General features: G+C 45.0%; 1 protein-coding gene across 1 annotated transcript in view; it reads left to right on the top strand.

The window, feature by feature from the left end:
* UTP20 (UTP20 small subunit processome component) overlaps positions 1-14,791 on the top strand; it is a 276,038-nt gene that overhangs the window by 25,519 nt on the left and 235,728 nt on the right. Inside the window, exons 4-5 of the mRNA XM_063930017.1 lie at positions 10,827-10,959; positions 12,198-12,386. Of these exons, the coding sequence (XP_063786087.1) occupies positions 10,827-10,959; positions 12,198-12,386 (322 nt within the window). The remainder of the gene's footprint in view (positions 1-10,826; positions 10,960-12,197; positions 12,387-14,791) is intronic.

Here is a 14,791-nt window from a genome sequence, read left to right as displayed (position 1 = left end):
TATATATATATATATATATTCAGTTTTCCCAAGTAACATATAGATATAATCTTTTTTTATATTTTATCAATGCATGCACACGAACTATACGTTTGTGTCCCTTTATAACAATAAAACCTTGATTTATTTTCATAAATTTAGTTTCACAGCATCATCATTTACATACCCACATAGGTTGAGCGCTACAACCCATGAATTGTTGCAATGGAAGCAGCTCTCCAGCTCCCTAGGAAAAGGGGAAAGAATGTGGAGTAAAAAAGAAGGGAAAAAGAGATGAAGAAGGAAAAGTGAGAGAACATGAGATAAACGAACCAGCTGTGAATCAATGAATTCACAGCCATATTGACAGTAACAGCAGCAACCGTGAACACTCTCCTGCAAATAAAACAAGGAACAGGAAAATATACAGCATAACATTGCATATCTTTAAGCACATATTAAACAGAGAAACCCTTAGAGATATAACCGGAAAAAGAAATTAAAGAAATACAAAGGGTTTTTCAATGCAGGACTCAGAGATGCGGCCTCAGGACCTCACCCTGAACCCTCAGGTATCTAAGAAACATAATAATTCAACCTCTACAACATGGTAAACTTAATCCCTAACTGCAGAAACAAAGAATGAGAAATATCAGACTACTTGCAGACTCATTCATTTTGGTCCATTGCGCTAGATTCTGGTGATCCTGCCAGTTGCAGCAGGAACTCTTTAGCGTCATCAACATTTGTGAAGTCTTTAGGACCCTGTGGCAAGAATATACGTAACCGGGCTGGGTATAGCAGCGCAAATTTAGTGCCCGACTGCACCAGTTGTGAGCAGATAGTCGACATATCTCGTCGAGCTCTGGATACCTCTGCCCCGAGTAGTCCTGAAAAAGAAAGATTCTCTGGTCATCCCATTTCAAAGCACCTTTGGACCGAGCTGCGGACCAGATCAGTTCCTTGTGTTTGAAGTTTAAGCAACAAAATATAACTGGGCGAGGACGGGGGCCTGATTAGATTCCCTCGGCGGTCCCAGACGGTGAGCCCTTTAAATTTCAAGGGATGATAATTCTTCGGGAATCCCAAGCAGGTCAGGTAAGTCTGAAAGCAGAAATCGAAGTAAATCAGGGCCCTTAATAGATTCTTTGAGGCCCACTACCCTCAGATTATTTCGCCTTAAGCGATTTTCCAAGTCGTCCAATTTAGACATCATGTGATGTCGGGAAGACGACAATTGCATCACCTGTTGTTTCAGATCGTCAATCTCCTGAAAATTAGCCCCTATGCGATTTTCGCTAGTGGATATCCTGCGAGACATGGTATTCAGCTCTGATTTAATGTCGGAGACTGCTGACATAAGCTTGTCGGCTTGTGATTGAAGCATAGGTTCCACTGTTTCCTTTATAGCCTTTACAATGTCGGCATAGGAGGGAGGTGTGGGAGGTGCTTTTGGCGGCATGATGTCCAAACTATCGGACGGTAATATGGGGATCACTTCAAACTCTGGAGGAGGGGAAGCTTCAGGGGAGGGTGCAGGCCTCTTTCCACCTGCTCTGATACGTTGAGGTTTAGGGACCGACCCAGTAAGAAATCTGTCCATAACACGTTCAAGGAGCTCCGCAGATAATAAGTGGGCAGGTTAGAGAAATCTCAATACTGTATGCAGCCCGAGAGACATTCGCGGTCACCGCTGAGTAAAGGGCCGTTACATCATATATGTTACATCGAAGTAGGGGTATAGACACATATTGGTAACACCACTGTGTGCCAGTGAATATGAGATAATAATTATGTCCACACGAGTAAATGAGGATATCTTGTAGAAAGAAACTTGTAGTTCCCCCTCACCGGGAGGACCCGACCAGCAGCGTCTCCCCAGGGTAGTGGGGGTAGGAGTATACTTAGTGTAGAGGGATGTGGCACAAACAGGGTGATGTGGGGGGGTGACAAGATTTTAATATGTCACTTATGAATGGCTGGCACCAATGAAAACCTTAGACAAGAGCTAGGAAATGATACTGAGTAGGGGGGGAGATTGCAGGGACCTGTGCAGGGCAGCCAAAACTAAGCAGCAAAGCTACTGATGTGTATAGCTGCGTGTACAGAAAATGGAGGGTTGTGAGAAACATTCAGCAGACAGGTAAGTGAGCTGGTATCAGGAGGGAGAATGGAGAATGCAGGCTGTGTCTCCCGCACGTCTTGCACTGTGCTCCACGGTGCCGGGCCGCCCGCCCGCGCCGCTGTGAGGAGAATCAAGATGGCCGCCGCTACGGGCTACTCACACACAAGCGGCCTCCTGCTTCGGGTAGCGCCGCACACAGCTGTTAGACGGAGGACCCCGCAGCGTGTAGGAGGAGAACGGCAGGCTCCGGCGAGCGATCCAGCAGAGAGGGCAGCTCCGGACGTCCACCAGCGCCTCCGGCGCCCGCCCCGAAGCTCCACCAAACTCGAGGTCCCGGCTTCAGACCTGCAGGAGGGCCGCAATCCGCAGAGACAGCAAAAGCTGCCTCCCTACTCCGCAGCACACTCCCACAGATACAGAGGTACACACTGAGGAGACTGGGGAGCGCAGGGAGGATAAATAAAGGCTCAGCAGAGGGTTAAAAGGGCTTTTTGTGAGCTTGCATGCAGGAGCTCAGGCAAGGTGCAGCTTGCTTGGTTGCCAGCCAGGCCACGCCCCAAGTCACTGTGCTCTTATGTATAATAATTAACACACATGTTTCAATATATAATACATGATGTAAGCATGAATGATAATTATAAACAATGTTGAAAATGACCACTTTAGCATCAAGATAGGCTTGGATCCTTTTTATTTTGTTTCTAAACACCTCCATATACATAAGTGCACAGTGACTTTCCGAACAAAATATGGGGTCTTTTCATAAAGCAGTGGAGAAGTTGCCCACGGCAACCAATCAGCTGCTCCTTATAATTTTATAATATGCAAATTAGAAATGTTACCTCAATGCTGATTAGTTGCCGACTTCTCCACTGCTTCACTTCTCCGCTGTTTTCACTGCTTTATGAAAAGTGCACAGTGGCTTTCCTAACACCCTGTATGTATGTATATATGTATACTGTGTGTGTGTGTGTGTGTATGTATGTATGTATGTATGTGTGTATATATATATATATATATATATATATATATATATATATATCTATATATATATATATATATCTATCACACACACACAAAAAATCTGGGTGTCCAGCACTCTCACCCAACCATCTATAACCACTGGGGTGCCTCACAAGGTTTTTCCATGTCGAGTGGTTGACCCAATATACAAAAAAACCTATAGTCCCTTAAGAAAGGGGGAGATAAAGGCACTCGCCAGATTTTCAGTCCAAAGCCACAGCCAAAAGGATAGTAAAGTGTTTTATTTGGGATCCGGTCTTTAGGTCGACATTAAGTAAGTAGTTTGACCACTATTGGTCGACAGTAATTAGGTCAACATAGTTTCTAGGTCGACATGACAAAAGGTCGACATGAGTTTTTCACATTTTTGACTTTTTTTTTTTTTTCACTTTCTCATACTTTACGATCCACGTGGACTACAAATGTTAACGGTAACCTGTGCCGAGTGCAGCGAGGCACCTCGCAAGCCATGCGAGGGGACACAGTGCACTAATTGGGGTTCCCGGTTACTGTACGGAGAAAACGACACCCAAAAAAGTAAAAAAAAAAAAAAAAAAAAAAAAGTAATGTCGACATTTTCTCATGTCGACCTAGAAACCATGTCGGCCTACTTACTGTTGACCAATAGTGGTTGACCTATAAACTCCAATGTTTTGGTCCCACTGCAGGACCTTGATCAACATCACAGCCAACTGGACAAAGAATCTCTATTTGTTCTTTTGGATTCTTTGTCCAGTTGGCTGTGATGTTGATCGTTGACAAAGGTCCTACAGTGGGACTGAAACCTTGGAGTGCATATTGACTATGGATAAGCATAAAACACTTTACTCTCCGTTTGGCTGTGGCTTTGGACTGAAAATCTGGTGAGTGCATTTCTCTCCCACTTTTTTTAAGGGACTATATGTGTTTTTGTGTTCTATCTATCTATCTATCTATCTATCTATCTATCTATCTATCTATCTATCTATCTATCTATCTATCGTAGAATTACTATGATTTCTGAAAAGGAACATTGTATGTGTTACCATAGCAAGCAGTCAGATTCTACGTATCCTTTATCTAGTGCATTTAAAAAAATAACTAAATTCTTTTTATTTTTTATTTACTGTTATAGTATCAATATGTGTTAATCTGAAACACATTGCTACTACTTCCATATTTTCTTTACAGAAGTGTTTTAAAGGAAACATTTTTTTTATATTAAATCAACAAAATATCTTCAAATAATGACCTTGTTTATGGAAAGTGTGTATAACTAAGCGCCCATCCATTGCAGATGCCAATGTGGGGAGCGACCGCCATGTTTTATCAATTAGACACCATTAGGATGGTTAGTCCACGGCCCCTCTGTAGCTCTTCTCAATACTTTCATTAACTTTTTGTACAAGCCATATTACTCGAGCTGTTCTGACAGCTGCAACCCTGTGGTGGGTTTCCAGTTGCCACTCTGCTGCAGAATAAACATGCATTCACCTTGAGGGTGTCAGTTCAAGAGTATGGTTTAAAATGGTTGAGTCTATTTACCTTCATGGAAAAGACCTGGATATGACATCAGCTGAGGGCAGAAGATGTCTTCTCCCCTTACAGCACGTTTATGTTTTCTGCTATCTCCGTTTGTTGTAGGGTATTTTGATTTATTGATGCTGCTTTGTACCCTCGTGGGCTCGCTACGCTCGCCATGCTTCAGGCCTGGTGCCTGCTCCACTCAGCACAGGTTACTATTCCAAATAGTTGGTGACATTGACCCAGTGCATTATGGGAAAGTTCCTCTCCACAAAGGGAATCTAGACGCTACTGGTTTTAAACCACCAAAATACCAAAAGCATGAATATAATAATTGGTCAAATCATGGATTGTATGTCTTGGAATATTGGAGGAGAGGTTAAGAATTAGTAAACTCCTTTCCTTTCTATTATTCCAAGTAATCTTAGTAATGCATGTGCTATATAACAGTGAAATCATGAACAGAATTACATTTAGTTTTTACTTGTTAGCTTAATCATTAAGACAAATTATTAAGTTGTACTTAACCATAAACTGTTCCCTTATCCACTGCTATCAGTAGCGGATCTTGCCACGGGCAAGCAAGACTTTTGCCCGGGGCGCTGCCTTCCGGAGGGCGCAGGGCGCCATCTGGAGGGCGCAGGGCGCCATCTGGAGGGCGCCGCACCAGGGCAAGATTCGCTGCTGCTGTGTGCCCCCCGCTGCCGCTGGCCGCTGCCCCCCCCCCCCCCCCCGCGCGCTGCCGCTGTGAAGGGAAACTAGACGCGTACGCGTCTAGTTTCCCTTCGTGGATAGGTCTTTTACTGTGCGGTGCGCGATGACGTCATCGCGCACCGCACATCATTTCAGTCTGTACAGGGGGCGTAAATGACCATGCCCCCTGTATGAAGCCACGCCCCCTATTGCCGCCCGTGGCGCACAGAGCCCCAGAACCGGCCCTGACTGCTATGTATTAGATATACTGTCTCTCAAATCAATAAATTTTCTCTAACATCCTAGGGGATACTGGAATGGTCTTACTACCATGGGGTATAGATGGGGTCCTTTGGAGCCTTGGCACTTTACATTTCTTCAGAGTGTGCTGGTTCCTCCCCTCTATGCCCCAAGGAGCCGGATGCATTCTCTGGAGCTCCAGAGTGTTTTCTTCAAAAACTTTTATTTTAGTTATTTTCAGGCAACACTGGTTGGCAACAGTCTGCCTGCGTCGTGGGTCTTAGGGGGGGTACCGTACCAACCTCTTGAAGGGTTAATGGTCCGGTTCCCCGCTGACAGGACATAGCTCCCGAGGAGTTGGTTTGCCCGCCCCCAGGCTGTGCGCGCACTCCAACAGCATGCCACCACCCCTAACAGAGCTGAAGACGCTGGTGTGGTGAGTACAGGAATCAGGGTCCCGGTTAGCGGGTCCCCTGTTCACATGGCGGCATAAGGGCGCGGCGGGCACTCGGACCTGCGGTGCCCACTGCATATACCCACACTGGCGCTGACACAGTAAAGGGATTTTAACCCAGTTTTCTGTAAATTGGAGAGACTTGCCAGTATAATAGAGTACAGGTTTGGGCACCAATAAGGGGGTGGGGCTTCCCTGAGAGTGGGACCAATGGCTGAGGTGCCATTTCCTGCTGCATCATACTACAGGCTGCATACCGGGAAGCGCTGCTCCTCCAAGGACCCTCTAAAGCACCTTACACTGGTACCAAGGGAGTTTGTAGTAGGGGGGGGAGCACTATATTGTCTGATAAAACTAGTTACCTTATCTAAGGTTCTAGATTCTGCCCGGCAAAGCACTGCTTCAGTTAATTGCGGCAGGTGTGTGCTGGGTTTCTCCCTCTCTGTCTCACTACATCCAGGCTGTAAACTGGGTTACTGTGTTGATTCATTGCTCCTGTGTTCGTATAAACATGTCTGGCAAGAAAGTTATATGTCAGACCTGTAGCACAAAGTCCCCCCCCCCCCCCCCCCCCCCCCCTCCCACTCCAGGGGGGTCTCTGTTGTGTACTCGGTGCAGTCTCTCTTCACAGGGAAGCAGCATACAGGAACCAGAATGGCTGGATAATCAGGAGAAAATCATGCAGCACAGTTTTCCCCTCCCCTGGGGGGGATCTCTGTTGTGTGCACAGTGCAGCCCCTCTTCACAATGAAGCAGCACTGGGGATGGCCATCGGTACATCCCCCCCCCCCATCATTGGTTGCCATCGATGGAGCAATTATCTGGAACCATCGATGGTTATAAAATATGCTATCTACCATCGATGGTTCCTGGTATCGAATAGCCACGCATGCACAGAAGAGGCTTTGCTGGAGAACGTCTCTGCGAGCAATAGTAACCTCTGCGCATGCGTGGCGTAGCTCCCCCGGAGGCTTGCTGCACACAGTCTCCCACTGAGTGATAAAGACAGTGGATGGGGAGAAGGAGGACGCGGACGGGGCTGGTGACGTGCTGACTGACAGCAGCCGTTATGCCTTCCCTTCCCCTCCGTTACTGTATCTCGGCAACACTAGACAGTAATGAGTGGAGTCAGGAGATGAGGTACGTCTGACGTAACACCATCTCATGATCCACCATCGATGGTGAAAGTATTAAATACTGAACAAAAACCATCGATGATTTGGAATCAGTGATGGTCGATGGCCATATCTAAGTAGCACTCGAGCCAGCATGGCTGGACTACATAAGAGATGTTTACAGACATATCATCTGTACTGGATACTGCCAGGCAGGAGAGGCAATATTTTAAAAGAAGTCTATGGCTGATTTTATGTTAAGAATTCAGACCACGGACCAGCCTCTCAGCCCCTATACTTATTTCCCAAAAAGTACTTTACCCCAGGTTCTAGGCTATATCTGATGACGAGATGCCAGATCTGGAAGAGGGGGAGGTGGATGTAGATATGGGGGACGGTACTGTCTCATGGAGTGGAAGCTCTTATCTACTCTTTTCGGGATGTCCTGAATATCTCTGATAAGGAGACAGACATAGTAAAAGTATTGTTTTTAATGTGAAAACAGAATCTCCTGCTACTTTCCTATCTCCAAGGAATTAAACACATTCTTTAGAGTAACGTGGGTTAGTCCTGATTTGAAATTTCAGATCCCTATGAGGTTGCTGACGTCCTTTCCTTTTCCCCCTGAGGATAGGAAGGTGTGGAAAAATTCACCTGCAGTGTATACTTCAATGTCCTGGCTGTCACCTAAGATTGTACTGCCTGTACCTGGAGCTATCTCCTTAAAAGACCCTGCTGATCATAGATTTGAGACTACTCTCAAATGCATTTACACAGCAGTGGGAGTTGCTCAGTGTCCTACAATTGCATGTTGATGATTACAAGGGCCATTGTTAAATGGAAGGGTAATATACTGAAAGGTTTTGACACGATGCCTCAGGATGAGATTATCACACTCCTGTGACATGTACAGGATTCTGCATATTTTATGTGTGTATCATTGTAGGAAATAGGCCTGATCAATGCACGCTCAACGGCTATGGCGGTGTCAGTGCACAGAACGTTATGGGTGCGACGGTGGACAGCAGAGGCTGATTCCAAGAGAGGAGAGAGAGCTTTCCCTTTACGGGGGAGGTTTTATTCGGTGATGAACTGAACTAGTGAATTTCACATACTAAGGCTGGTAAGTCCACCTATCTCCCGTCTGCAGATCCGCCGGCTGGACGTGCTTACCTAGGCCCCACTCTGCAGTCCTTTCGGGTTGACAGCCTGTTTTGTGGTACCGAAACCTGATGGTTCGGTACGGCTGATCGTCAACCTCAAATCAGATGGTCAGAGTCACATCTGCACATGCGCCAGATGATATGTCTTTCACCAAAAGCCAAGATTTCTCTCTTATGGTGTTTGCAGATCTCCCACCTGGTGGGGGGGTTGACACTTTGGATTGGATTCTGTTGACAATGGTTGCGAGCCTCCGTGGTTAAGGTACAGTGACCCAAGGGGCTCGGTTCCACGGTAGGTGGTCAGATCAAGTTGCCTCCTTTCCGATTAATGTTCTGGATCTCAGGGCTATCTACAAAGCCCTTCTGCAGGCCGTTTCTATCCCTCTGTATTGGGCCATACAGGTACGGTCGGAAAACCACAGACTATGGCGTACATGACCCGACAAGGAGGTCCAAACAGCAGAGCTGCAATGAGAGAGGTTTCCAAGATACTCCTCTGGGCTGAGCAGAATGCCAAGGCCATTTCTGCCATACTCATTCCGGGAGCAGGTAATTCGGAAGCAGACTTCGGTCTGCACCCAGGGGAATGGGACCTCCACCCGCAAGTGTTTCAGCAGATATTTCATCGGTGGGTCTACCCGCAACTCGACATGTTGGCTTCTCGGCTGACCAAGAAGCTTCTGCTTTCCTGTTTCAGGACGAGGGATCCACAGGCCACAGCGGTGGACGCTCTGACGCCGCCGTGGATTTACCAGTTGATAAATTTGTTCCCTCCAATTCCCAGAGTTCTCGAAGGACTTAATGGAAAAGAGTTCAGGCAATTCTGATTGCCCCAGACTGGTCCCGCATGGCCTGGTATGCAGACCTCCTTGCATTGTCACTCGAAGGCCCCTGGCCTCTGCCAATTCAAGATGATCTTCTTATACAAGGGCTGTTAGTCTATCCAGATTTACCACGGCTACATTTAATGGAATGGAGGTTGATTTAGAGGTTTTTACCCAAGACAGAGATTCCGGGCAAGGTTATCTCGACTATGATCCAAGCCGGGCAGATGGTCGCGTCGAAAACTTTACCATCGCATATGGGAGACTTGTCTCTTGGCGTAAGATTCAACAGTGTTCTGCTGTGGATTTTCGTCTGGGACGTTTCTTGCACTTCCTGCAGGCTGTTGTGTTGGGCCTACGTTTAGGCTCCATAACAATTCAGATCTCAACCTTGTCCTTTTCTTTCAGGAAAAAATTGGCTGTTCTTCCAGTAGTCCAGACGTTCTTGAAGGGTGTCCTTCGTATACGACCACCCTTTGTGCCTCCCACGGTGACGTGGGATCTCAATGTGATTCTGACCTTTCTCCAATCGGATTGATTGAACCATTCCACAGGATGGATATGGACTATTTGATGTGGAAGGCTATCATGTTGTTGACCTTGGCCTCTGCGAGGTGTGTTTCGGAATTAGGGGCCTTATCCTGTAAGAGTCCTTCTCTTCTGTTTATGAGAATAGAGCTGAGCTCTGAACTCGCTAGACATTCTTGCCTGAGGTGTCTGCATTTCATATCAATTAGCCGATAGTGGTTCCGGTTGTCACTGGCGTGTCTGTTACACCAAAGTCCTTGGACGGGCTCGGGCTTTGGGGATTTATGTCAAGAGGACAGCTCGTCTCAGTAAATCAGACTCGTTTTTTTTTCTCTATGATGCTTCAAAGATTGGTTGTTCTGCTTCAAAGCAGTCTATTGCATGTTGGGTCGTCCTTATGAGCCAACGGGCTTACTCTTCGGTAGCTTTGCTGCGGCCGATGTCTATTCAGGCCCACTCCACTCAGTCAGTGGGTTCTTACTGGGCGGCTACCCGGGGTGTCTCGACTGCAATTATGCTGGGCACCTTCTTGGTCGGGTTCAAACACGTTAAGTTTTTCAGGTTCGACCCCTTGGCTACTGATGACCTACAGTTTGGTCAATCAGGTTTGCAGGAGTCTCGGCACTCTTCCACCCGGTCTGGGAGCTTTAGGACTTCCCCATGGTACGACCATCCCTGTATCCCTTAGGACGTTAGAGAAAATAGGATTTTAATACATACCGGTAAATCCTTTTCTCTAGTCCGTAGGGGATGCTGGGCGCCCGCCTCTGTTTCGTTATTTTCCTACAAGTGTTATTCTTGTGTGTTGGTAGTTGGGTCTGCTGTTGCTGTCCCTATTTTCAAGTTGTGGTTAGCATTGCTATCCTCTTGTTTTGTTGTGTGCTGGTTCGTTCTCTCACCACTTTCTTGTCTATTTTCCTCCTCTCAAAGTATGTCCATCTCCTCGGGCACGGTTTTCCTAGACTGAGTCTGCAGGAGGGGCATAGAGGGGAGGAGCCAGCACACTCAGAAGAAACTTAAAGTGCCAAGGCTCTAAAGGACCCATCTATACCCCTTGGTACTAAGACCATCCCAGTATCGGCTACGGACTACGAGAAAAGGATTTACCGGTAGGTATTAAAATCCTATTATTGCTACTAATGTGTGTACTGAGAGAGAGACTAATTTTCTGTTGTTCAGTTACATTCTACAGAGAAGTGTCAAGCAAATGCCAGTCATTCCACCTGCTGGTGTACCACCAGAATTCCATAGTGGAAAGTCTAAAGAACCACCTACAAGTGAAGAACAGCCTTGCTTACCAACCACTGCTTGAGTATGTACAAATATGTGTAATTTTCTTTGTTATTGCTTTATTTATTGTCCTTTTTTACTCTATAGGTGTGTACACATGGTGAGATAAATCTGTAAGTCAAAATCTTTAGGAAAGTTTAGTGCACATCTCAAGGTGTTAGGCAGGTTGCGATACCGATTTGACCGCGATGCGCACTCCCACGTTTGTTGGTGTCGCAAGGCTAGATAGACTGTGCAGGCAAGTCAATCTTGACTATCTACTACAGTATCTAGTACAAAGTATAGTCAAAATTTGCACTTAATCAAAATTGTACATAGACAATTGGTTTACGCATTGCGACCAAATTATTAAATCCTGCTGTGTGATGTTCTTGTCAGACTTTTTTTTTTTTTTTTTAAATATTGAACTAGCTGCTTGCATCACAGGATAAATGTGGATGCTTTTCCGTCCACTGATGCTTTTTGCATATGATCTTTAACCCGCATAGTTCCCTGCTGACACCACCTTGTTGCTAGTCAAAAATTAACACATTAAAACTGTCTTGTTCACTGAAGCTCAGGCCAAATGAGGTCGAACAATCAGTCCGTGTTCAGTGACAATATGCTAGCATTCTCATTCATGGTACAGATGAGAATATATCTTTACTGCAGACACGCCAAACAGCCCCTCTTGACACGCCAGGTTGCATGAGGGTTGGTAGTCTAGGATGCACAAGGAGACTGTGCTGATTAATTTGATATACGGCACTTGTATGTGTTTGCAACTGAGTCTCTGAATCTGCACATGAAGTGCAACAATGTAGCTGCCGCAGCTTTTTTTTCCAATACAAGGTCTGTTCTGCTCCATATACAGACTCAGTCACATACAATCACACAAGTGTCGTATATCAAATTAATCGGCACAGTATCCTCATGCGTCCGAGTCGCATTGTGTTGGGACTAAGACGCATTTTCAGCCATAAATGACGCCCTACATTAGCAGAGTTGAACAGACCCTGATGGCTCATTCATGCTAGGCATCTTGCGCTGCATGGTGGATTGAGACTGGATGTAAGAGGACACATCTGTAGCTCTGAAACTCAGTTTAAGCATTAGTATAACTTATTGCACTGTGCATTCCAGCTAATAAAAGAGCTATAATACTGTAAATGGCTATTGGATGTAGTTACTGCACATAAAAAAGCAGTGCACAAGTATTATTTTTCTTAGTTTATGACTTAAACGCTTTGATAAATTAACATCTGTGCTTCTTCCATTCAGTCTGGTGGTGCAGCTGGCGCGAGATCTTCAGGCAGACTTCTACCCCCATTTTCAAGATTTTTTTAAAGTTATTTCTTCCTTACTGAACACAAAAGACACTGCGCTGATAGAGTGGTCCTTTACATCCCTGTCTTACCTATACAAGTACCTGTGGAGAATGATGGTAAAGGATATGCCAACAATTTACAGGTATTCACATTGTTATTAAAATTATTTTAATAGTTTTCTCACGAATGAAAGTTCATCGTATAGGAGGCTTAAATTGCATCTGGTGACTACATTATATCTGGATTGCTATTGTGGGGTGTTTGGGTTATCGTATAAAAATATAGGAAACGCTTAACAGCATAAGCAGCTCTTTTTCCTATATAGAACAAAGTTCAAGCCAAGTGTTTGCTGCACTCCCCCCATGTGCACAACCTATATACAGTAGGTTACAGAAGAAAGACTATGTAGCTAGTCTTCACGCTAGACTGTTTTAGCATGGCGGCGTGCCCTGCCCGATTTCCAAAGGCCAAAATGCACCCTGCCCTTTTAGCGGCGCATGCTAAAACAGCCTGCCCTGTCCCGTGCTGCCGCCACATGAATAGATGCTGTGCACATGCACATCTCTCACATTAATGGGAGAGCTTGGGGGACGCCAAGCATAAGTGCTGGGCCCCCAATAGTGACGCGAAGGGGCTACACTATCCCTTATAGTGACATTTGCAGGGCTGCGTCCTCAGCCGGCCACGCCCCCTTTTCGGACGCGATACCGTGTTTGCACCATAGCTCCCTGCCAGTATTGTACCTTATCAGCCGGTGGTTATAAGAATATTGCATCCTAAAAGATAGACCAAAGGAACAAAAAAAGAGATGTTAATGTAATAATATATTTTGGTGATTAGTCATTATGCTCACAAGCAGCCAACTCACCAGTAAGGTGCTACAGTTTGAGTTTTGGTGAATCTTTCCATTTCCCTTGATCCTATAGTAGGTGAGATTAATATTTGTAAAATGACTAAACTACAATCCAGGTTATGTTTTTAACACTTTTCAAGAAGACAGTCATTTTTCATATAACCATTTTTATTGTAGGGTTTACTATTTCTCAATATTTCAAGTGGCGTTACACTTTACAATTGGAACCAAAAATAATATGGTAATAAAACAAAACTAGGTAATAGACAGGCAAAGAAGTAAGAAGGCCCTGCTTGCAAGTTTACAATCTATAAGGAAATGGGCGATGATACACAAGGATAGGTGCTATCTATTGCATAATAGTCCGACCAGATTTCAAAGGTTCTTAGTGGGCTGTATGATATGGTCATACAGCAATGTTGGACAGTGGTCCGGAAGATGTGAAAGTGAAGAAAAAGAAAATATGTGAGGTTATGTGTGGACTGTAATTAGATAAGAAAGCTTATGAAGATTGTGGGTGGCTCTGGAATTTGATGGGCTTGTCTGAAGAGGTGAGTTTTCAGGGAATAATTGAAGGTTTGGAGAATAGAGGAGAGTCTTATTGTGCGTGGGAGGGCATTCCACAGAGTGGGTGCAGCCAGAAAAGTCCTGTAATTATGCATGGGAACAAGTAAAGCGTATGAATGAGAGACGCAGATCTTATGCAGAGCAGAGAGGTCAGGTTGGCAGATATTTTGAGGTAAGCAAGAGAGATGCATATTGGTGCAGTTTAGTTAACCTTATATGTAAGTAAAAATATCTTATATTGAATACGGTAGAAAACAGGTAGCCAATTGAGGAACTGACAGAACAGAGCAGCAGACGATCAATCCCAGGTTGTAACATTGCATTTAGGAGCTGATTGGCTGGTACTTTATCTCCTTTCACATTATCTCTCTGCAAGGCTTGGTACATAGACCCCATGATTTGGAGACAGCTTTTATGTGGGGAATAAAGGACGGTTCTGAGTCAAGTATGACACCTAGGCAGCGAGCTTGTGGGGTATGGTTGATTGTCGAGTTATCAACAGTGATAGAGATATCAGGTTGGTAACTACTATTATCCTGTGTAAATATTATTAATACTGTTCTGGAAATAAGAAGTTTGAGGTGGCGAGATGACATTAAAGAGGAAACGACAGATAGGTATTCAGTGACTCGAACCACTACAGATGGTGACAAATCTGGGGGAGGATAGGTAGATTTGAGTATCATCCGCGCACAGATGATAATGAAATCCAAAAGAGCTGATTAGTTTGTCAAGAGATGTGGCATAGATTGAAAAAAAGCAGTTGAGATAAGACTGAGCCCTGCGGTACTCCAACCGATAGACGTAGCGAAGAGGAGGTGGATTCAGAGAAACGAACACTGAAATAGCGATTAGGTAGGATGTGAACCAAGAAAGGGCTGTGTCCTGAAAACCTATGGGTAGTAGTGTTTTGTATGAGAAAAGAGTGATCAACAGTGTTAAATTCAATAGAACGATCTAGAAGAATAAGAGCAAAGTGAATAATGGCCTTTAGACTTAGCAGTGACAAAGATCATTCACTACCTTATTCACTACTGTCTGTGAAATGTTGGGAATGAAAGCCTGACTGAAGTGGATCCAATAAGTTGTGAGTTAAAGTGTATGAGGCGAGTCTCTCAGGTAGTTGG

The sequence above is a fragment of the Pseudophryne corroboree genome, chromosome 6 (assembly GCF_028390025.1).
Source record: "Pseudophryne corroboree isolate aPseCor3 chromosome 6, aPseCor3.hap2, whole genome shotgun sequence".
Lineage (NCBI taxonomy): Eukaryota > Metazoa > Chordata > Amphibia > Anura > Myobatrachidae > Pseudophryne > Pseudophryne corroboree.
Note: the sequence above shows the minus strand (reverse complement) of the source record. Positions and strands in the feature narration are given on the sequence as shown.